This window comes from Gymnoscopelus microlampas (assembly GCF_963454915.1).
Source record: "Gymnoscopelus microlampas genome assembly, chromosome: 2".
In the NCBI taxonomy this organism is placed as follows: Eukaryota; Metazoa; Chordata; class Actinopteri; order Myctophiformes; family Myctophidae; genus Gymnoscopelus; species Gymnoscopelus microlampas.
In genome coordinates, this window is record NC_139939.1 from 19,598,261 (window position 1) to 19,623,143 (window position 24,883).

The following is a 24,883-nucleotide window of genomic DNA, read 5'->3' on the forward strand; positions in this document are numbered from 1 at the left end:
ATTTCACGTCGTTGTGAGGAAAATAAATAGTTGATAATAGCCTGCAGGACATGATCCGAACACGTTTCCTGATTTAGCGAGGTCCAGATATGCACTGAGATGCCGTGTCTCTCATATTTGTTTATTCTGCCTCGTTGCGCCCGGGGATATAATAATGGTTGTTTGTATATGCATGTTTGGGGTTCTCAGCTCATGATGATATTTTGTCTGCTCCAACCAAGGACAATTACCCAACAGTATAAGAGCTAACACTGTTTGCTAGCAGGCAAAAAGGCTTGCTTTAATGAAGAACGCTGGGGGGAGGGGGGGTGACGCCTTAAGCACCCAAAACTTGGTGCATATTGTTATTACTGTAATGATCTGAGCCTTGAGTTAACAAATCCATTTGCATCGCCGACATTGCAACGCTGGTTTCAAAGTTTCACCATTGGAATGGGAAGTACTAGAGTACTTACATTTGAACACCGTCTTTAAACACATAATAATTACGCAATGTAATGCAACCAACAGCAACGACATTATGCCGAATCATACACACTTGTAAGCTTGTAGAGCTGCTATTTTCACTCATTTTGCATGATACAGTTGTGCGACAAAATATAAAACAACGCTTAACCATTAAAACCGAGAACGCATCTGTGTAACAACTTAAACCATTATTTTATACTTTGGCTATTCAAAAATAGCAGATCTACAAGCTCATATGAGCTTGTAGATCTGCTATTTTTGAATAATCTCGGAAATGTGTGTAAGTCTTTGAATATATATATATATTTCAAAGCAAACATTTTTAACTCAAATCTTTGCTTCTGGGGGGGTCCCTGGAACACTATTTTGAGATGGGGTTCACGGCCAAATACATGTCCTTTTGGGGGTCCTTGACATGAACAAGTTTGAGAACCACTGATATAGAAACATTGTTTTTCAAAAAAGCGACAAAATATAAAACAACACTTAAAGTGGTTAACCGTGTTTTGATAGATTCAAAAATAAAATAAACACTTTTATCGATTACTTGCTTTATCAATAAATGTATATCTATAGAATAATCACGGTATACGGAAATAATCTATAGTTGCCGCTGTATTAACCCATTAAGACTTGGAACTGTGTCATTTTTACATTTGAGCTAAAAAGCATTATTTTACACTACATGTGTGCAAATCTTTGAATATATATATTTTTAAAGCGAACATTTTTAACTCAAATCTTTGCTTCTGGGGGGTCCCTGGAACAAAATATTTTGATGGGGGTCCGCGGCCAAATACATATCATTTTGGGGGTCCTTGACATGAAAAAGATTGAGCACCACTGATATAGAAACATACTTTTTTCAGAATACTGTTGAGATTTAGGAGACATGTAGAATCGGCTTCAGGTCTCAATGGGTTAAAATGAAGGTACGCAAGCGTGTCTCTTCATGAACTGCCTGCTTGGTTGTCATGACGTCATGTCCTCTGACCGGGTCATGCTTATACAGTAGGAGAAACCATGAACAGACCTAATTGGCACGGTCTAGTGATGGAGCATATGCACTTTCCAGTGGGGGGCCCATCTGACATGAACAGTCACTGAAGGCCACCCACATTAGTCTCCATATGTGGCAGACAGAAGGTCCTGGACGCTGTCCTTCACACAAGCTTCTACAGTACGTCACCCGCCTTTTAGGGGACTTCATCCAGGGTCCTCTGGAGCCAGGCCGTCCCCCCTTTCACCCTGAATACACACACACACACACACACACACACACACACACACACACACACACACACACACACACACACACACACACACACACACACACACACACACACACACACACGCACACTTAATTGGACAAAAATATGTGAGTGGTGTTTTTCAGTGGTGGAAAAAAGTACTCAAATGTTTTACTTAAGTAAAAGTAGCAATGCTGCAATGTAGAAGTACTCTATTACAAGTAAAAGTCCGGAATTAAAAATCACTTGAGTAAAAGTACAAAAGTATTGGTATCAAAATGTACCAAAAGTAAAAGTACTAAAATGTTTGAAAATAGCATTGAAAATAGATGCGACGTGTTGTGAGCTTGTAGATAGGCTATTTTCAAATAGCCTAGGTATATAATAGGGCTAAAGTGGTTCATGTATGTATTATAATGTAATAATGTATATCTGCAAGGTAACTCAAGTTTTCCAATAATTGTAGTGGAGTAAAAGTAAAATATTTGCCTCTGAGATGTAGTGCAACTGCCTGGAACTTCCAAGGATAAGCCCTCGTGACTTTGACAGTTATCTTTTGACCCTTATGCTTGTGCGTGACACAATGTATTCAATTCATGTAATACAGTATATCGCTATGCACCGGTACACCCTTATCTCAAACAATGCTGTCTGAGATAATGCTGTGTAGGCACGACTCAAGTGAACTGCATACAGTAGATGTGCCCCAGTGTACATAAAAAATAAACAACTAGGGGTGTACCATTCAATCGATTATACAAATATATGTGTGTGTGTGTGTGTGTGTGTGTGTGTGTGTGTGTGTGTGTGTATATATATATATATATATATATATATATATATATATATATATATATATATATATTTATATATAATATTGTATATTGTTCTTTTCTCTCTCTCTCTCTCTCTCTCTCTCTCTCTCTCTCTCTCTCTCTCTCTCTCTCTCTCTCTCTTGCCCTCCACTCTCTAGAAAATCTGAAAATTAGATGACTAAATTGTAATTCTGATCAGAGTTATGTATACAGTGTAGTTATTTATTTTCTTTATTATTTATTATCATTATTATTATTTGTTTTTTTGTGTCAACATGTTGGCAATGGAAAAAAAATGTTTAATGTGTCTGAATAATCCCGTAAGGGATGGGCTGTGAAAGGCAGCAAAAAAAAAAAAAAAAAATCATCATCATCAATATATACATATATATAAAATCAATTTTGGGGGGAAAGATTGAAATTGTCACTTTCAACCCACCAATCTCACGATATGTTGCAACATGATCGATCGGCTATTTTAGTCAGTAGTTGCTTGCAGCCCTATAAACAACAACCTCAGTCTATATGCAACATGTATGTGGCTGCCTCTTAAGTGTGTTTGACATAATTCAGTGCAGGCACCACTCAGGTGAAATGCATAGTAAATGCGTCCAACGGTGCGCGAGGAGTAAAATAAACAACCTCAGTTCTACTATGCAATTTGTATGTTGCTGCTGCCTTCAAGTCAGGTGCCATGCTGGGTTTATCGGGGCAAACATCCAACTGTGTCTCCTTGTGTTCACGCCGCTGCTATAGCGAGGTTGCCGGTGAGTCACCGCAACGACTTGTGTGACTTTGTGAAACACTTTCCGCCAGCATGGGGCTCCTGTGAGTACAAGCAGAACAGGTGCACCTTGGGTAAGGAGAATTGCGTTCGCGAGGTTGGGGCTTATTAACCCGTTTAGACCGGGAAAGAATCTGTGTCATTTCTTTTTGGATTTCTTTGGCTATTCAAAAATAGCAGATCTACAAGCTCGTAGCGCGGCACCGAGTGCCACGCTACGAGCTTGTAGATCTGCTATTTTTGAAAAATCGTGGAAATGTGTGCAAATCTTTTCTGATAAACGTATGTTGCTATATGAGTGGTTCTGACATTTTTTTCATGTCAAGGACCACACAAAATTATATGTATTTGGCCGCGGACCCCCATCTCAAAATATGTTGTTCCAGGGACCCCCAGAAGCACAGATCAGAGTTAAAAATGTTGATTTTAAAACAAATATTCAAAGATTTGCAAAAGAAAACCACCATTTTTCAAAAAATTGCAGATCTGCAAGCTATGAGCTAGTATATCTGCTATTTTTGAATAGCCCAAAGACATCTTGACACGACACAGATGCGTTCCCGGTCTTACTGGGTTAAGTATGCACTAACATATGCGTCCCCACAACACCCCAACATGTGGTGCACTTGGGCCGACCTGTAGCTGGCTGGCTGGCTGGCTGTCTAGCTACAGATGTGCCATTTCAAAACTTCAAATGTCCTGCCATCGGCAAGACAGTACATTTTCAGGGGATTCCCAGGGCAATAAGAGGGACAAAGAAGGGCATTTAAAATGCTGAATTATTTTGATGATCACTGCTTTTATGATGCTAATTAATTTGAGCAACTGGTCAAGGACCTCTTCAAATCACCTTTCGCCTTATAATGAGTCTGACACCTTCTTCAAGACACATTCTTTTGTTCTCATGTATATGGATGTCTGTTGAAGGGAAAAACGGGGGTGTGTAGTGACAACTTCTTTTCAGGGGCAAAACAGTGCATTTTTAAGGGCATAACAGGCAGGAAAAAATGCATTTTCAGGGCACTTTCAGGGAAAGAACAGTAACGTGATGAAGTTTTGAAGTGGCACATCTGTAGCTAGCTGGCTGGCTGGCAAAACCTTCAGGCCGTTCGTTGTTTAGGAGGTGCACTGGAAAAATATCAAAGACAGACAACAACAACAACTAGCCCAAACAAAAAGTTGTTGATCAAGAGTGATTCAGGAAGTAGCCCAGTTTTTTTTGTGTGTGTGTGTGTTTTGTTTTTCCAGTGTGGAAAGAATTAGCCCGGGGAATGAATGACCTTACATGTCCGGACTAGACCCACGCATGCTAATGACCCACCAGGTCCATTTAGATGCCCAGCTGGAGGCTGAATTCACACTCGCACCACGCAGCACCTCTCTCTCTCTCTCTCTCTACTTCCCTCTCTCTGTTTCTCTAACTGTCTCTTTATCTCGTCTGTTTGTCTGTCTGTCTCTTTCTCGTACATATATTGCTTTCTCCTCAGAACTCGGTATACTGCTAGCTATAGGCCAAGGGCATGTACAGCATGTTTACTGTTTATTACCCAGCATGCATTATGGGGCTGGGTTTCTGTGCTGTATGTTTGCATGAAGGTGAAGGTGAGGTGACCAATTATAACTTTAGCAACTTTAGATGTTGACATATTAACTGTGTGTGTGTGTGTGTGTGTGTGTGTGTGTGTGTGTGTGTGTGTGTGTGTGTGTGTGTGTGTGTGTGTGTGTGTGTGTGTGTGTGTGTGTGTGTGTGTGTGTGTGTGTGTGAGCATTGGGCGTGGGTGTTTGTTAGACAAAAATGATATTCCTGGTCATTTTTGCTTAACCACTTTCAACCTGGCATCCCTATGTTGGTCATGTCATTATAGGCGAACATTTTAAAGATAATTATTTTTCCCCCTCCCGAAAATAGCAGATGTACAAGCTCATAGTGTCATACATGCAACATACATGTGACATATTGTGAGCTTTAGATCGGCTATTTTATCTATTTGTCTTACGACAAAGTTTAGATCATTTATACTATATATATACATTTTAAATAATAGTGGAAATAGCAGATCAACAAGCTCACGGCTATATCTCCTCTATTTCCACGCGAAACGCCGTCGTACGCCGAGGCCTACGGTATAAAACAGGGCGTACAGTAAGTGGTTAAAATAGACCGCCTTGAAGATGAGACTGTGAGTCTCCCTGTGAATATTACTCTTCATTTCTGCCATGGAATTTGATTGCAATGTCAAATATCCGCCCAGTCACAGTGTAAATAGATGGTGAGCTGCCATTGTGCTCCGACTCCTTTTGTGCTCGCGGCTGGAATGTGATTTTTCTGCCTCCGTCCCCCCCCCCCCCCCCCCCCCAAAAAGACGTCAGCTGGCATGGCCTACTTTTTGCTCGGGGGCGCTAACTGCACGAGGTGTATTTAGATAGCAGTATTTAACATCATTGTGATATGATTTAGTAATGAGTATGAGACAATTAGAGCCACAGAGGATTGTGGAATGAATGTTTGAGTAGCATTGTGTTGCACTGAGGCGTGCTTTTTTCCCAAGGACCCGTCATAATACGGTCTGAGCACGCATGGGTGTTTTTTTTTTTTAGGTTTCTTTTTTTAGGAGCGCACCTCCCTCAAACCTCAGCTTAACCCCCAACCCTAACCAACCCCTATCGCTAACCCCGACCCTGCGTTCACACTGGCAGTGACAAAGCGACAGGCTACAAGCAGCGTTGCCATGTCTGCTTAATATTATAAGTGACTTTGGGCTTTTTTTTCTCGCTTGTAAATAGTGGTTTTGGGTTGCATTTTTTTGGGGCTTGTTTCTAAAGTGTAGTTGCTTATTTGGGCTTGTTTCCATTTTTGGGGGGGATTATTGTTTAAACAAGTGGTTCTCAAACAGTTTCACGTCAAGGACCCCCAAATGAATGTGTAGGCTATTTGCCCACAGACCCCCATCTGAAATTGTAATTTGAGCCAGGGAGGGACCTCGAACCAGATTTGTGTTGTTAAAAAATAATCCACATTTTGCACTTTTTTTTCCCCTCAAGATTTTTTTTGTAAATAGCAGATGTACAAGCTCACAAAGCGTCGCATGCAACGCTTTGTGAGCTTGTTCTCTCGCGTTCATGTCACGTTCTCTCGCCAAATCTGGCAACACTGGCTACAAGCCATTTTCAATGGAAGCCAGCGGACCGCGTCCGACACCTCCCGCTGCAACTTGTTTCAGCGCTCCAATGACACAGTGAAATATCAATCAATCATTGTTTTTGTTTCATAATTTCCACTCCCCTTCTCTCTCCACACAAGGCCTGCTTGTAATTGGTGGCTTTTTGTTTTATTGTCGTCAGCTGTTCTTTTTAACCCAAGCTTCATATTTGTCTCGCTCATCCCTCTCTCACACGGACGAGCAACCCCTCAACTGGGTGGCCAGTAAAGGTGTTATAACCAGGTGTTCAGTCACAACTCAACCTTTGTTCTTAATGAATTGCTTGTTTTTGTTTTGTTTTGCAGGTGATTCTGATGCTGACCAAGTTGTTTGACTTCAACCTCAACAGTGTCACAGAGAGTTCATTGTGGAGGTAAGCTCTTAATACCAAATAAACTGTTCATTATTTTAGTTCATTTTAGTTTTTGTTGTGGTTGTATAGACCAATTATTTGTTTACTAACATTGAGACTGGATGCACAGGTGATTGTTAAACGCAATCAATTCCCAACCTGTTGTTTTGGGGTGCGCTGGTTTCAGCACACCCCAACCCCCTCTTGTGTGTTGGCTAGTGAGGAGCGTCGTAGCGAGACCTGACAGAATGGGTTTCATTGCGCGCATACTGGTTGCACGCATACTGGTTCTTATCAGTGTGACGTTGTCTGTTAAGGGGTCTATAGGTTTGTTTTCTTTTGTTTTTATGGCGTGGCGCTGTAGGGGCCCAGCTGTCTAGAAGAGGGTCTGTGAGTCTTGTGTGTTTGAGACTGGGTCTGTCCTGGGCTAATCTTGCAAACCACTGGGCCAAATGTATTGTAAAATATATCTGCAAAACTCAGGTGAACGTATATAGTTTCTGTCCACCACTCAGCCTCTTACACAGTACATAGATAATAGAAATCTTATTGCCTCTAGAGAAATGGTTCTTGTCCAAGACAACTGGCAGACAGAGACAATAATGTCTTAAACCGCATTTACATAGAAATGAGTTATGCTTGCTGAATCAAAAAATACTTTTGGAAACAAAATAATGACGTATTTAAATGTCGGTCAAGGTGCTAATGTGAAATGTGTGTGCTATTACAATTTGGCATGCATTTCAGGGTGTGGGAAAAACGTATCTCAGCTGTTGGGTGTGTCCTGTGTATTAATGTACTTTGAGACGCATGAGGTACAATCAAGGAGCTATTCTAATTTCATGGTAAGAGTGAACAAACATTTTTAAAGAATAAAATGCTTTAAACATCACATTTTCGTCGCTGTCAGGTCCAAAACCATTATTTTTTTCATTATTATTTAAAAAAAAACAGATCTACTAGCTCACAGCGAGTTGTGAGCTTGTAGATTGGCTATTTTCACTACTTTTGTGCGACACGCTTTCACGTATCATGAAATGGGTGAAATATGGAGATATGAGGTTTCTGCCCGACAGCAACTTTATTATGCTTGTTGTCACTTCAAATGAACCAATCAACATCGATTGATAGATCTGTGTCCCCCCCATCCCTTGCTAGCCGTTAAATTCAGTTTTTAGAAGCAGTTTGAAATAGAAGTAGGCTAAGAGCTAAGAGCCTGATTTATTTTTCTTTTATTGAAGCTCATGAATTCCTATGGTGATACAGAGGTTTGCCCTGTTGCTGTGAATTGGATTTTTGTATTATTATTATTATTAATACTAGACTAGATCCTAGATCCATGGTGAGCAGTGGTGGAAAGTAACTGAGTACATTTACTCAAGTACTGTACTTAGGTACCATTTTGGTGTACTTTTACTTTACTGTTGTATTTAACTTTATTGTAATTCTTTATACTTCCACTCCACTATCTCAGAGGCAAATGTTGTACATTTTACTCCACTCCAATTATTTAACAGCTTGAGTTATTAGTTACAGATTTAGACAATTGTTACAAAATATACATTAAGCAATTAAGCACCATTGCAGATCTACAAGCTCACATCGGGTCGCGATGCAACACGTTGTGGGCTCGTAAATCTGCTATTTTCAAAACGCTTTTCCAATTTAGGAAAACGTTGAGCACTTTTGTGTACTTTTACTGAAGTCAAAGTTTGAATACAGGCCTGTTACCTGTAACAGAGTATTTTTTATGCTGTGGTATTGCTGCTTTTACTTCACCCTTAAGGGAAAGCATCCGTGTCATTTAAGATTTTAGCTATATTTCAACCACTTATTTTTATACTTTGGCTATTCAAAAATGAGCTTGTAGATCTACTATCTTTTTAAAGAATCATGAATTTTTTTGCACATCTTTGAATATATATTTTAATTAAAAGTGGACATTTTGAACTCAAATATTTGTTTCTGGGGGTCCCTGGAACAAAATATTTTGAGATGGGGGTCAAATACATGAAAGTGTTTTGAGCACCACTTATATAGAAACATACGTTTTTTTCCAGAGAACTGTTGGGATTTAGAAGACATTTTTTCAATCGGCTTCAGGTCTTAAGGGGTTAAATAAATAGCAAAGAAATCCAAGCTCCTCTTCCACCACTAGCTGGTGAGGAAACACATTGCCAACGGGCTGAAACCCGGGCTGGATCAGCCCAGGTGCCTTTCATCAAAGGAGAAACCATCGACACTCAGGGCCCATGAGACAATGACATCATCGGGCTATTGATCGGCTCCGCGGAGGGACCCTATCACAGAGCTGCTTGATTTAAGAGCCAATGACTTATTTTTAGTGTTACAGCAACTCTCCACATGAACCGATAAAATCATCTCACGGCCTCGCCAGATCCCCGGGAAGATGAAATAAGTTACATTAAATAGAAAATGATGGCTTCTCAAGGACAGATGAGTTTGAGTGAAACTCGTCAGGCTCCTCTCTGCGGGCGTCTCGCCGCTGGTCTTTTCTCTTTGCTAGTGCTTTGTGAAAGGTAGTGGTGGGATAAGTACTGTTTTTGTTTCAGGGGTATTACACTTTAACCCATTGAGACCTGAAGCCGATTCTACGTGTCTCCTAAATCCCAACCGTTTTCTGAAAAACGTATGTTTCTATATCAGTGGTGCTCAATCTTTTTCATGTCAAGGACCCCCAAAATTATATGCATTTGGCCGCGGACCCCCATCAAAATATTATGTTCCAGAGACCCCCAGAAGCAAAGATTTGAGTTCAAAATGTTCGCTTTAAAAAAATATATACTGTATTCAAAGATTTGCACACATTTTCACGATTTTTCAAAAATAGCAGATCTACAAGCTCGTAGCGCGGCACTCGGTGCCGCGCTATGAGCTTGTAGATCTGCTATTTTTGAATAGCCCAAAGTGTAAAATAATGCCTTTTAGCTCAAATCTAAAAATGACACAGTTCCAGGTCTTAATGGGTTAAAACAGTTCTGAGGTCATTGTACTCAGACTTTTACTGTGTGTGCACCTCAGACACTTTTTAAGTTGCTTGATTTATTGTAATATTTGATGTTTTTTATTTCTAGATTTTATTTTATCAGACCCCCTCCCATTGAACTTGAAACTCCATTTTAACCATGTTAGACTCCTTGAAAACACACGTTGCCGTTTCTGGTGACTGATATTGCCCTTCTAATGCATAAGGGGGGCGTATTATTTGAATAGACCAAGTATAAAATAGGGGTTAAATGGTTCAATGTATTGTTTTGTAATAATAGTCTAAAATCTACGAAGTAACGTGACACTAAAGTGTTCAAATAATTGGAGTGGAGACAATATTTGTCTCTGAGATGTAGTGGAGAAGAAGCCCAAAGCATTGAAAAATGGACATACTCGAGTAAAGTAAAAGTACCTCAATATTGCATTTAAGTACATCACTTGAGTAGAGAGTACTTACTTAAATGTTGCATTCCACCACTGGAGAAAGGCAAGTAGACAGCTGTGTGGGTTTAAAGAGCTGATCTGTGATTCCACGCAGCACTGAGTCACCACTTGAGCTTGTTTATTGAATGATGTGAAGTTAATGCAACATCCTACGAGGACACAAGCCCATTATGAAGATGATATGACTCACTGAGAGAAATGGAATATGAATATCTCAAGTGTCTTACCGGAGCCCTCATTCAATGCCACTTTGAGATGTTGGAGAACCAAGAGGTACAAGCATAGTCAATGTCACTAAAAACTAAACTTCAAACCTCCGGGAAAAAAATTACTTCTCGGCCTAAAGCCCATGACAAACACATTGTGCTAGTCTGGGATGGCTCAGGGTAGAAGACAGGGTTAAGCAATTAAAAATGGGATTGTTTTTTAAGACGGTCAAAGGGGCAATGCCCTCAATACCCTCATACCTGACTAACTACTGTACTTCTCCAACGTGAGTGACACCCACAGCCACAATACTAGAGGGATCTGGTACCACCCATCTATAGAACTTCTACTATTCTGCCACCAAAATGTGGAATCCCCTGACACCATCCCTTGAACAATGTGGATCACTGGCTTCTTTCGAAACAGGCCTGAAAATCCATCTATCAGGAGACCACAAGTGGAGACTCAATTTTCCATAGAAAGGAGGTGACATTCACTGCCGACATTTGTCCCTTTTCTCATAATATAGTGTTTTATAATTGTTGATGATATGCATTATTGTGTATTATCAGGGACGTGCACAGATAGACTCTAGGCCCCTGCCCTTTGCCCTCTTGACCAGAAGTGACCTTTTGAAAAAAAGAAGGAAAAAAAAGTGTTTTTTTTTTTCTGTTTACAGCAGGGGTCTTCAACAGGGGGTCCGGGACCCCTAGGGGGTCCTCAGAGTTACTACAGGGGGTCCGCCAATTCTTTATGTGATATGATTTTTCTTTTTACCATAACCACTCGAAACCTAGCATCCCTTTTCTGAGGAGAACTTTTGCCAAAAATAGCAGATCTACAAGCCCACAACGCCTCGCGCTGCGAGGCGTTGTGGGCTTGTAGATCGGCTATTTTTGGCAAAGAGGTATAGGTGTAGAGGGAAAAAAGAGCAGACCAAGTCAGCAAAAAAAAGTATAATTTACTTGAGCACCTGCCCCTCAAAATGTCTGTGCACGCCACTGTGTATTATTGTATGATATGTTGATGAATTGAATACATAGTACCACAATGGAAACAAGTCCCCAGGACTTATTTTGTGTTATCCCTTTAGCCTATTTATGACTGTACCTCATGCTGTATACATTTCTGACTAAAGTATTCAATCAATCAAAATGCCATTTTGATGGAGCTGATTCCACCTTCACAGCCATATATAGTCAACCTCACGCATTCATTCTTCATTTGCGTGCGGGCACACACACACACACACACACACACACACACACACACACACACACACACACACACGCACACCCACACGCGCACGCACACACACACACACACACACACACACACACGCACACATAAAATAAAACAAATAAGAATGAGTTAAGTGACCTGTCAGGTTAATCTTTTTTAAGCCATTGAGGCCTGAGGTTCCGATTCTGCTAAATGTCTTCTAAATCCTAACTGTTTTCTGAAAAACCTATGCTTCTACAGTATATCAGTGGTTCTCAAACGTTTTCATGTAAAGGCCCCCAGAAGTAAAGATTTGAGTTAAAAATGTTCGCTTTAAAAGAATATAACAATATTAATTTGCACACATTTTCTAGATTTTTTAAAAATAGCAGATCTACAAGCTCGTAGCGCGGCACTCGGTGCCGCGCTACGAGCTTGTATATCTGCTATTTTTGAATAGCTAAAGTTTAAAATAATGCTTTTTAGCTCAAATCAAAACGTGACACAGATGCGTCTCAGGTCTTAATGGGTTAAAGCCCAAAATGCAACAGGGATGACGGGGTTTATCCTGCTTTACATAGCTATAACTAGACAGCTACTTACAAGACAAAGACAAGACAAAGATCCCAGGGTGAGCATCAGCCCCTGTCTGGAGGTATTATAGCACACAATCTGTGTCTACATGTCTCAACAAGTTAAATAAAATAGCAAAAATAACCAATCTTACCTCACTTGGAATGAGCTTGTATAGAACGGCCATTTGTTCTACCTGTCATACAAGATGTACAGTACAGTATATTAGTGGGTAACAGTGGTGGAAAGTACCTACATGTAAGTACGTTTACTTAAGTACTATACTAAGAACAATTTTGAGGTATTTGTACTTTACTTGAATATTTCCAAATTCCAATACCTTTACTTCTACTCCACTACATCTCGGAGGCAAATATTGCACTTTTACTCCACTACAATTATTTGAAAACTTTAGTTACTTTTCAGATATGAATTATGATGTTATGAAACATACATGAACCACTTTAGCCCTATTTTATACCTAGGCTATTTGAAAATAGCCATACAAGCTCACAACGCGTCGCATAGCTTGTAGAACCGCTATTTTCAGACAATTTAGTACTTTTACTTTTAGTACTTTTAAGTACATTTTGATGCCAATACGTTTTCCACCACTGGTGGTTAACATGTCTGAAAAGTGTGTGTGTGGGGGGTGTCTCGGCTTGAGTCAGATGTAAGAAGGGGGGGGGCTCCAAGGAGGGCTCCAAGTTGGTGAATGACTGGATTAGGAGGTGGGAAGGGGGCATAGTCGGGATGGTTCATATGAGGTCAGGAGATGAGTCGTCCTCCCTTCCATAATAAGCAGCTTGGGAGCGATTGAAGGCATGGCAGTATTCCAGACAAGTTTACAAACCCCTCACTGCACTCAGACGGCATACAGTCTATTCTTAGCATCACATTAGTGGGCGCACACACACACACAAGCACACACACACACACACACACACACACACACACACACACACACACACACACACACACACCCACACACGCACGCACACGCGCGTGCGCACACGGAATCTTTCAATCCCCATGCATCCGTAACCTATTATGTTCATATTAGTGCCCCTCCTTATCCCATTAAGACCTGAGGCCGCTCCTAAACGATTTTTCAAAAAATAGCAGATCTACAAGCTCATAGCGCGGCACTCGGTGCCGCGCTATGAGCTTGTATATCTGCTATTTTTGAATAGCCCAAAGAAATCTAAAGTGACACAGATGCGTTCCAGGTCTTAATGGGTTATGTGTCTGTCTGTCGTAAAATGCCTCCATGCTAAAATGTCGAGGCACTCAACGTGTGCAGCATTTAGACTGCAGTGCCGCTTGGCAAGATGGGTGTTTTATGCCTTTGCCGGGTTCTGTGAAATGCATAACGACGCCTACCTTTACCACGGTGGCAGATTGAGCTGTGGTAAAAAGTTTACTCCACTACAATTATTTGACAGGACTCTAGTTATTAGTTAGTTTGCAGATTTTTTTCATTATTATTATTATCACAGGTTGTGAATTGCTGTTCTACTGTATGTAGCGTGCTGATATTGTAAGTTGTTTTTGCCGGTGTCACCAAGGCAGGTTAATTGTGTGATGATCAGCGATAAATGATCATGGTCTGTGAGTTACGTATTTGGACACGCGTACGAGGAACCGGGAGAGAATCTGTGTCATTTTTAGATTTCTTTGGGCTATTCAAAAATAGCAGATCTACAAGCTCAAAGCGCTAGCCTGGTTCCAGACAAATCTGCCTTTGCAAAATTGCATCGCACTTTAGCCCTCGGCAGATTAGGTCTGGCCCCCCTCAATAGAGATTTCATTTCTCTCCCTCCGAAGTCGTGAGGGACCAATCAGGGCCCAGTATCCAAATGTGGGCGGGCTTATCACCTTATTTGGAGCAATGACGTACAAGGAAGCACTGCTCTGATTCGTTCGTACAAGGAAGCACTGCTCTGATTGGTTTAGGTCTAACCAATAGAGTCCGTTTGGATCTTTTTGTAACCGCCCCTTGGAAAAAAATCTATCGTTGATAGGGACCAGACCAATATCCACGCAGTGTGTCGTGTGATATTGTCTGGCCACGCGAGGCTATCAAAGCGCGGCACTCGGTGCCGCGCTTTGAGCTTGTAGATCTATTCTAGATAGATCTATTTTTTTTTTTATCGTGAAAGTTTGTGCAAATCCTTTGAATGAAAATGTTTAAAGCGAAAATGTTTTACTCATACAATGTGTAATTTATCTGCAGAAAAGTAAATAAACGTCTTTGTTCAAAATCTTTGCCTCTGGGGAATTGTACAAATGTCTTCTAAATCCTACAGTTAAAAAAAAAACATGTATATTTCTATATCAGTGGTTCTCAAACTTTTTCATGCCAAGGACCCCCAAAATGATATGTATTTGGCCGCGGACCCCCATCTCAAAATATTTTGTAATAGGGACCTCCCCAGAGGTAAGGATTTGAGTCAAAAATGTTCCTCTCAAATTTTCACGATAAAAAAAAATGTGCGCTTTGAGCTTGTAGATCTGCTATTTTTTAATAGCCAAAGACATCCAAAAATGCCACAGATGCATCCCCAGATTGAATGGGTTAAGCTACTGCCGTAGTAAATTAAACGACTCTAAAAACCCTTTCAATTAAAACAGCAAACATAAGAAGAACAACAAACTGCAGTGGTTGGATCAACTCAAACGGGTGGGAATGAATATCCAGACGTGGATTCTTGCCAAAAGGAAAGAAAAGCAAGATCGTTAAAAACAATAACAACAACAACATCAGTGTTGGAAATGATTCACTTATTCTCCCCCACTTTATTGTCAAAGTTTGTTTCTCTCATATTTTGTCGTATGAATGTTTAATTAAGCTCCGCTCCTCCAAGTTCACCCCCTGTGTGTCTCTTATGACAGCACATTTAATCAAAGGTGGAATGACAATGAAACACGGCACTCTGTGATAATGAAGGAATGCTCATTATTTGCAAACATGAAACAACACTACAATTTCAGCCGAACCCAAATATAGGCAGTGGTGGACAGTAACTAAGTACATTTACTTAAGTTCTGTACTTAAGTACTTTTTTTGATTTTTTTTTTTACTACTTCAGTATTTATATTTTTGGATATTTATGATTTCCCCTCCACTATACATTTCAAAGACAATATTTTTTTCTTTTGACTGAAAAGTGCTCCTCGGAGCAAAGGTACCTCTGCCAGGTCAGGTACGTTATTGTGGCCTCCTGGTGGCGCTATAACGGGCCAATGTGAAAAGGGTGGCATTTCTTCCTTGGCCTAGTGGGAATGTACGTGTGAAATATCACGGAAATGGCATGCTGCGTTCATGATTTGAGGCATTTTGTTCACAACGGACCAATCCTGCAAACTTTGCAAGCCAACCTTAGCCAATCAGGATGGAATATGGGAAATCGGACAGATCCGTGTTGATCACATGACTATAGAGATACTGTGTGCCGATTTGCATGACGGTTTGTATAACATCAATAAAACCAAGTAAGGTATTACAAAAACAACATTTTGAACAATATGGTTATAGTTATCGTTATAGTGCTCAGTGTGAATGGCGCTTTAAACTGTATTTCAAATATTGTGAAAATAGAAGATCTACAATCACGATACGTAGATCTGCTATTTTCGCTATTATTGCATATTTTTGCAATGTATAGATATTAATAAGTATGTGGTAATATATACTTCTGAATACTATATGCCTATGTAATATCTATACTTTGACTCAAGTACGAGAGTTGATGGGCGGTGGTAAAGTGTGCACCCACACTTTAGGTGTCCATTACGGGTCCATTTGGTTCCATTTGTACACTCTCAGAGTTGGACACACGTAAGAGGCCATTTGCAACCCCCTCAAGGAACCATGAGGGTCCCTGAACCCCAATTTTAGACCCACTGGTGTAACAGAGTGTTTCCAGTGAACCAATGTGCACAACATCAGCACCCTGACTCTGTTTGACCAGAATGGAACAGAGCCTTCATTAGTATCATTGGCAACACCTGTGAATTTCTTCACACTATGGCTGCTGTGCATTATAGCCTATTGGCAAAATGACTTAATTGGGGAGTACTAGAGTTGAGGACTTTGTCCACCACTGAGTATAGGAACGTGTAACAGTCTCCTGGAATGACAATGTAAACAAGGTTATGCCGCTATATCAGATCTGATAATGGTAACCACATTGGCAGCTTAACGGATTGAATAGTAAATCATTGTAGCTCACACTGGCTATCTAGCAAATTCTTCTGGTACATGAGATGAAAAATGAAGAGGAACTGAACTCGGCTGCTCATACGGCATGCTTGATTTAACCTCTCTTTCTTAAAATGACAACCTCTATTGCACTGGCAACTATTAAGCTTGATTTATTCATCGGGGTAATGTCAACTATGTTTCATTTCAAAGTGCTCAAGTCAAAGCATAGATACTCCTGGTCAGATATTACTCAACTACGGCACAAGTGAAAGTTGCGATGTCAATGCTGCTCTTGAGTTAAAGTACTGGAGTACTTGCTTTTAAAATATGTAAGTACAGCACAAATAACAAAAGTACTTTTTTCTTTTTTTCTTTTTTTGATATCAATCACAAGAGATCCACGGATCCGCCTACATCTGACGTCATCGCACAGCTTGTTTTAACAGATATTCGCTGATTGGCTTGTCGTTAGACCCACCCCCACCTCCGACTCTCATTGGACGATACTTGGCGGTATCGAAGATACATTTAAACACCAGACCAAGAGGCAGTCCACTCAGAGAGTGGGCAGGGGTCTACGGTTTGGACTCAGCCATAACCATATAAGGAGTTCCCAATTGTTGCGTCATCATGGCATCAGACACTAACAAATCAGTCAGCTCCACATGGGCACAAAAGGGGGAATGCCTATATATGGGCATGATGACATCAGCTTTTGTGTAGGCTACTGTAGGTTGTTGTGTCATTTTCACGTAGTGTTGGTTTCATTGGTTTCTGTTCTATTACCAGCGTATAAGAGTGATGAAGCTTTGTGTTTTGTGTTGTTTTACTACTGCAGCGGTCCCCAGCCTTTTCTGGAAAACTTCTAAAGCGTTCGCAGCCCACCCATCTGACCACTTAACACGGCAACCGCTAGATGGGTGGGCCGCCCATTTTCAGAATATGTTTATTTTAACGGTGTTCCGGATTGGATCAATGAAACTAACATAGTAACTAGTATCATTTAAGTTCCTATTTATCAGTATCACAATGAAAACACATTTTTAAAGGTTATAAGAAAAAAAATACTATCACTTAAAAAAAATATTTTCTTTGTTTTATCATCATTATAATCTTACTGTTTTACCAATTATTTGGGGCCCAGTTGCAATATCCTTATGGCTCACAGGTTGGGAATCGCAGTACTACTGTATGTAGCTTGCCGACATAGTGTCCTTTTTGCCAGTGTAAGTGTGCATTTTATTGTGTGATGATCCATGATAATGAATGTCCATGTATTACATACGGTATGCATGTGCATACATTTTGTATAGTACTGTATGGTTGTTATGCACTCAGGTGTAAGTTTGCCTAGTTGCAGGCAAGAAGTGTTATGATTCAGTTGACAAATGACTGAAATAGTGCAGGAACAGATGATACACTACCTTTAACATTGATGAGAGTGGTTTAAGTGATTTTCTTTCTTTGTCTAGTTCAAACAAACACACAACAACATCAGATAGTAATTACTGCCATGAGTGTTTGTTCAATAACAGGGTCAAGTCTCCCTGTCTCTGTGCTCTTTAATAAACACAATACAGGAAAACAAGTGAAATTGGAAGTGCACAAAGAAATGAGCGGACACAACTGGAACACTATAACATTTAAGCTGATAAACCTTCTCTCTTCTGATTGGATAAAATTGATACCCCGATCTGAAATATGCATTTCTGTTTACTAAAGACCTGGAACGACAGGGAGATCCCTGTTACTGAACAAACTCTATGCAACTATTACTATCAGAATATAGAGCTATTTAACCCATTTAGACCAGGAAAGTATCTGTGTTATTTTAGACTAGACCATACCCGTTGGGGAATATGAGCACCTAAAGTGTGCAGTTTGGCTTATGCGCTGAGAACAGAGAGTTTATCAGGGATCGAAAGTGAGTTTGTACTGTGTAGTCCATTGGTTCTGAAAGTGGGGTATGGGGACCCCCAGGGGTACTTGAGGCAGTTCCAGGGGGTCCCCAGCTAAATGATGGATAGGAACCAAATGCACCCTTATGGTTCTGTAACTCTGAGAGTGTACAAATGGAACCAAATGGACCCTAACGTGTCCATTTGGTTCCATTTGCACACTCTCAGAGTTAAATTAACATTGATTTTATAATATAAATTCGGGCCCCAGGTATAAATGCCATTAAATGGGGGTCCGTAGCCTAATACATGTCAAACTGGGGGTACTTGACATTAAAATGGTTGAGAATCACTGCTAGAAAGCTGTATAAACCTTCTCTTATTGGGGTCCCTGGCTTATCTTTTCAAATGGGGGTCCGCGGGCTAATAAGTGTCAATTTGGGGGTCCTTGACATGCAAAAGTTTGAGAACCACTGGTGTAGTCAGTCGTGTGTACACACAAACGGATGCACATCCCGTCGTGGAGGCACAGAACACACCCGCGCATATAACAGGCGGAGCCGTCGGCCGTCGCGAGCGCGCACAAAAACAAACACACACACACACACACACACACACACACACACCACGGTACATCCATGCGGCCCGTGGCCTGTCGCGAACACACACGGGCGATCATCTCCCCCCCCAGCCACACACACACACCACGGAGGCACGATGCTACTCCCCCCCCGTCCCCCCCGTCGTCGCAAACACACACACACACACACACACACACACACACACACACGAAACACTGCAGAGTTTTTGACGCACACACGCTCACTTTTAGATCCAGTCCTATTTTAAAAGTCTGCGTATGGGGGATGCACGTATCCGCGCGCCTCGTGTAGCCGGTGTCATTGATAATCAATTGAATCTAAACAAACGGTACGCACAACGCATACGCTCGCTTTGAAAAGTCTGGTGTGTACTGTGTAGATCCGAGCGCCCGTAGAGTGCACTGAAAGAGTGGGCGGGGTCTATGTTGCAGCCTGGTGTTGCCATGTCCGCGTATTGTAAGCGCTTTAGGGCCAATGTTGGTGTTATAGGGTTCGTTTGGTTTGGCCTCGTTTTCATAGACCTCGCTGCTTGTTTCTCTCGCGAAACCTGGCACACAACGACGCATGCGCAGTTTGATCAAGAGTCCACCCTACCACCAACCACCACCGTTTTTGATTTGGCTATTCAAAAATAGCAGATATACAAGCTCATAGCGCGGCACTCGGTGAGCTTGTAGATCTGCTATTTTTGAAAAATGTGTGCAAATCTTTGAATATATATATATTTTTAAAGCAAACATTTGTAAAATATGTTGTTCTGCAGGGACCTCCAGAAGCAAAGATTTGAGTTGGAAATGTTTTTGAAAAATATGTATTTTGCACAAAATGATTACGCTACGAGCTTGTATATCTGCTATTTTTGAATAGGCATCAAAAAATACTTAAAGTATCAAAAGTAAAAGTACAAACATGTTTGAAAATAGCAGATCTACAATGGTTATAGAAAAAAAAAAAAAATTACTCATATGCGTTCCCAGTCTTAATGGATAAAAAAAAAATCACTTTTTTTTAAAATTTCATTCGGAGCCATTGTTTATGTAAATTCTACTCAGCGCAGGGCGACCGTAACGATTTGGCCCTTGTGCCCCCGGTCTGCTGCCGTGGTACAGGTGTCTGCCTGGAGCATATAAGAGGGACTTCATCGTTTGGCCCGCTTCTCTATCTTTGGAATTCTCCAGGGAACGTTTAATTGCAACAAGCAATTCATCAAGTGTTTTATCAGCCTATACTCTTTCTGATTTCAATTCCAGGTCCACAGACTACGGCGCCACGTACCAGAAGCTGAATGAGAAAGTGGGAGCGAAGACAATACTCAGCTATTTGTACGTCAGCCCCAATAACAAGAGAAAGGTAATGTTATTTTTTTATCATTGTATCGTTGTTGCCGGGCAGAAACCTTGTATCTCCATATTTCAACTTTTTTGTTATTTTTTTCCGTAAATTAATGCCCCACACTTGAGCGAGAGTGTCACACAAAAGTAGTATAAAATAGTCGATACGAGCTCACGACACGTTGCCTTGCGCCATTGTGAGCTTATAGATCAGCTTTTTTTTGGCCATTTCTTAAGCATTTTTAAAGTTTGTCTGTGGGTTGTCTAAATTTTAAAACCAATTAACCCATTAAGACCTGGAACGCATCTGTGTCACTTTTTAATTTGAGCTAAAAAGCATTAATTTACACTTTGGCTATTCAAAAATAACAGATCTACAAGCTCATAGCGCAGCACCGAGTGCCGCGCTATGAGCTTGTAGATCTGCTATTTTTTTTAAATCGTGAAAATGTGTGCAAATCTTTGAAGATATATTGTTTAAAGCGAACATTTTTAACTCTATTCTTTGCGTCTGGGGGGTCCCTGGAACAAAATATTTTGAGATGGGGGTCCGTGGCCAAATCCTTGACATGAAGAAGTCTGAGCACCACTGATATAGAAACATACGTTTTTTCAGAAAACTGTTTTGGATTGGATAGAATTAAACTAAATAATGACCACATTGTATTGGAGCCATTGGAACGTGTGTTCTTTTCTTTTCCATTTCCTGAAAAGTAACGGATTCGGACAAGGCAAGGTTTCCACCCAACAGCGGCGACAATAGAATTAACCCCTTGTGTTGATGTGTGGGGTTTCTACGGCTGCCTTGTTTTCATGAGCGTGGATACTCAGCAACCAGCCATGTATCATATCATCCTCACTGACTCTGTTTTATGCCTCACTCTCCCCGCTGTCACTAATTAAACTGGTGGAGAAGTCATTCTCAAAAAAATATATAATAACCACCTAGAGAGCAGAGCCAAAGCACACAGAAAATACTCCCCAAATGTTAATATTAATCGTTGTACTACAGTCGCTCTCTCTTTCTCTCCAGCTCTTCCCAGAATGAATCAATTATGGACTAGGTGAGGGAGGGGGAGGTTTGAGGGGAGCTTTCAGGTCATGTAAATCAGCGATTCCCAAACTGTGGGCCGGTCCCCGCTGTTGGGCCGTGAGGATATTGCAAGCGGGCCCCCAAATGATTTACAGTACCCATTAAGACCTGAAGCCGATTCTACAAATGTCTTCTAAATCCCAACAGTATTCTGAAAAAAAACATGTTTCTATGTCGGTGGTGCTCAAACTTTTTCATTTCAAGGACCCCCAAAACGATATGAATTTGGCCACGGACCCCCGTCTGAAAACATTTTGTTCCAGGGACCCACAGAAGCAAAGATTCAAGTTAAAAATGTTTGCTTTAAATTAATATATATTCAAAGATGTGCACACATTTTCACTATTTTTCAAAAATAGCAGATCTACAAGCTCGTAGCGCGGCACTCGGTGCCGCGCTATGAGCTTGTAGATCTGCTATTTTTGAATAGCCGAAGTGTAAAATAATGTTTTTTTTAGCTCAAATAAAAAAATGACACAGATGCGTTCCAGGTCTTAACTCAATGCCTGCCAATCACGCATAAATGTGAACTATTAAATAGCGCACTTGGCCGCCAAGATCGCATAAATGCGTTCTATTGAAAAATTTAAAAAATTGAATTATTTTTTATTTTATTTTTTCAATTTGACCCAAAGACCAAGGAGATATGATTTTTCGAAGATTTAGACTCCCATCCACTAACTTGTTAACTCAAAACTTAAAAATTCTGTATCTCGGCTCCTGAGTACTTTTTTAATTTCAATGAAAAATCTCTGGCAGAAAACAGCAAAAAATCTGAAATAATTCTGGCAGTCATTCAGTTAACGGGTTAAGAAAATATATATTATTTATTTCTTTTTCTTTTTTCTTTTCTTTTTTATTGACATTACACAGAAGATCCCGATCCGTAATAAACACCCCAATTATATGAACATTGGGCAGCTACAGTACTACAGTAACAGCAACAATGCCTGCTTTATTTGGTGGGTTAGTTTTTGCAGTTTCCCCCACATTGAGTTATGAGTTGTCTTCTCCAGTACCCAATTTTAGCAGTTGGCATCGGGCCCATACAGTATCTGTAACCGGGTAATCATTTCATTGCAGTCTCATTCTCAGTTAAAAGTATAGACGTACTTTAGGTCACAAAGTATGCATTTTTTAAAATGTGTTATTAATGAAGGAACAGTACCACACTCTATTGTTGTCAGAAATGCCATTTATTTTGTCTTGGCGGTGCTGGTGCAATGCACACACTCTTCAAATGTGTGCACTCACAAACTTCTGCTTCAACACATCCAATAACTGGCTATTACCATATCTTGTGCTGTATCCAATTCTGTACACAAAACACTACGATACAACGTGTGGGAATAGGCTCTATATGCACAGCAGCCATATTGGAAAGAAATCGGGCCTCTTCTTACTTCCTTAACAGGTGTTACCAATGATACTTTATTTATTTTCTTTCTTTTTCCTTTATTTATTCAGGGAAGCCCGTTGAGAGCAAGCTCTCTTTTTCAAGGACGCCCTGATGACAGCATATGAAATACATACATAATGAAAAACAATAATAACAAACATTTGAATCATATTACAGTGTCACAGATGCAAATAAACACAGTTACATGAAGCAGGTGCAATCACTATGTTGTAGTGTGTCCTCGGGAAGCACCCTAAATGTCTCAATTGAGACCAATCGCACCAGTTTCAGAGAATCCTGAAGTGTGTTCCATTTGTGTGGAGCATAATACATGAAAGCAGCCTTTCCTTGTTCACTGCTCTTACGACGACTGGTATATCTAATGTGGGTTTGTGAACGTGTTGAATGACCTGTAACCTCATGTTTCAGAAGCGAGGATAGGTACAAAGGAAGTTTTCCACACAAGGCCTTATAAATAAATATAATACAATGTTGCTCTCTACGCACTGTGAGAGATGGCCAACCCACTTTATCATATAAAATACAGTGATGGGTGAGATAATCATCACCAGTAATAAAACGCAGGGCACTGTGGTAGACTGCATCAAGAGGCTTCAGTGTGGAGAGTGAAGCATGCATATACAATATATCCCCATAGTCAAAAACAGACATTATTACAGATTGAATTATAGTCTTTCTGCTGGAAAAAGAAAAACAGGACCGGTTTCTATAGAGGAAACCTATTTGTCCTCTTAGTTTTTTGATTAGGTTCTCGATATGAACCTTAAATGAGAGCTTGGCATCTAGCCAAATGCCCAGGTATTTATAAGAAGTGACCAGCTCAATTAGTTCACCTTTCAGAGTATATAAATACCAGTAAAGGGATTTAAATCTGGAGAGTAAAAAACATGCATTTTGTTTTATTAGCGTTTAAAACAAGCTTAAATTCAATTAGAGCCCGTTGAAACCTATTGAAGGCGGTCTGCAAATTTGCAGTGGCCACTTCCAATGTTGGGCCAATACTGTATAAAATTGTGTCATCTGCGTAGAAATGGACATCCCAGTGCGGAGAAGGGAGTGCAATATTATGCACATACAGAGTGAATAAAAGGGGGCCCGAAATTGAATCCTGCGGGACACCTTTCCCAATTGCCAAAGAACTGGAACTAAAACCATCTGCAACAAGAGCTTGAGTTCTACCCGTTAGATAGTTGGAAAACCATCTGACAGAGCAATACTAATGAAGGCTCTGTTCCATTCTGGTCAAACAGAGTCAGGGTGCTGATGTTGCGCATGTTGGCTCACTGGAGACACTCTGTTCCACCAGTGGGTCTTAAAGTGTGGTCCAGGTACCCTCATGGTTCATTAGGGGGTTCCAAATGGCCTCTTACGGGTGTGTAACTCTGAGAGTGTACAAATGGAACCAAATGGACCCGTATGGGCCCGATGCCAACTGCTTTTTTTTTTTTAGAATTATGGGGGTCCTTGAAATTAAAATGTTTGAGAACCACTGTGCAACACTAAATGGAACAGAGCCTTCATTAGTATAATTGGTAACACCTGTGAAGGAAGTCAGGAAGAAGTCCCATTTCTTTCCAATATGGCTGCTGTGCATAGAGCCTATTTTCCAGGGTTTGTTTTGCAAGTTCCGCTTTAGTAAATGCAACACTGCCCCCCCAGGTGCACACGTTAACATTACATGCATACGCCGACAGGAATGTCCACGCACGACACCTGTGCGTGTTTTCAGATTCACAAACATGTCTCTTTGTGGGAGCACGTTTCATGCGTGAAACGTTTCATGGCTTTCATGAAGCCATTAAGCATCTGTCACTATTCCTTCCTCCTCCTCCTCAATGCCCCCTTTCCATGTTTTTCTTTCAATATGACTTATCAGCAGAAATATTTTCCTCCTACTGTTGTTAATTATCAGCTAGTAACGAAGATGAAATGCTCTTCCAGCCCTTCCGTTGTTCCCAGCCACCCAGCTGCTCTGGAAAAAACTATCTATCTATCATATCCAGCTATCC

The 24,883-nt window shown here is 40.6% G+C and overlaps 1 protein-coding gene across 1 annotated transcript in view; it reads left to right on the forward strand.

The window, feature by feature from the left end:
- The window catches only part of sorcs1 (sortilin-related VPS10 domain containing receptor 1), a 280,871-nt gene that overhangs the window by 113,402 nt on the left and 142,586 nt on the right, over positions 1 to 24,883 (forward strand). The window contains exons 2-3 of the mRNA XM_084044273.1: positions 6,823 to 6,890; positions 20,281 to 20,380. Of these exons, the coding sequence (XP_083900399.1) occupies positions 6,823 to 6,890; positions 20,281 to 20,380 (168 nt within the window). The remainder of the gene's footprint in view (positions 1 to 6,822; positions 6,891 to 20,280; positions 20,381 to 24,883) is intronic.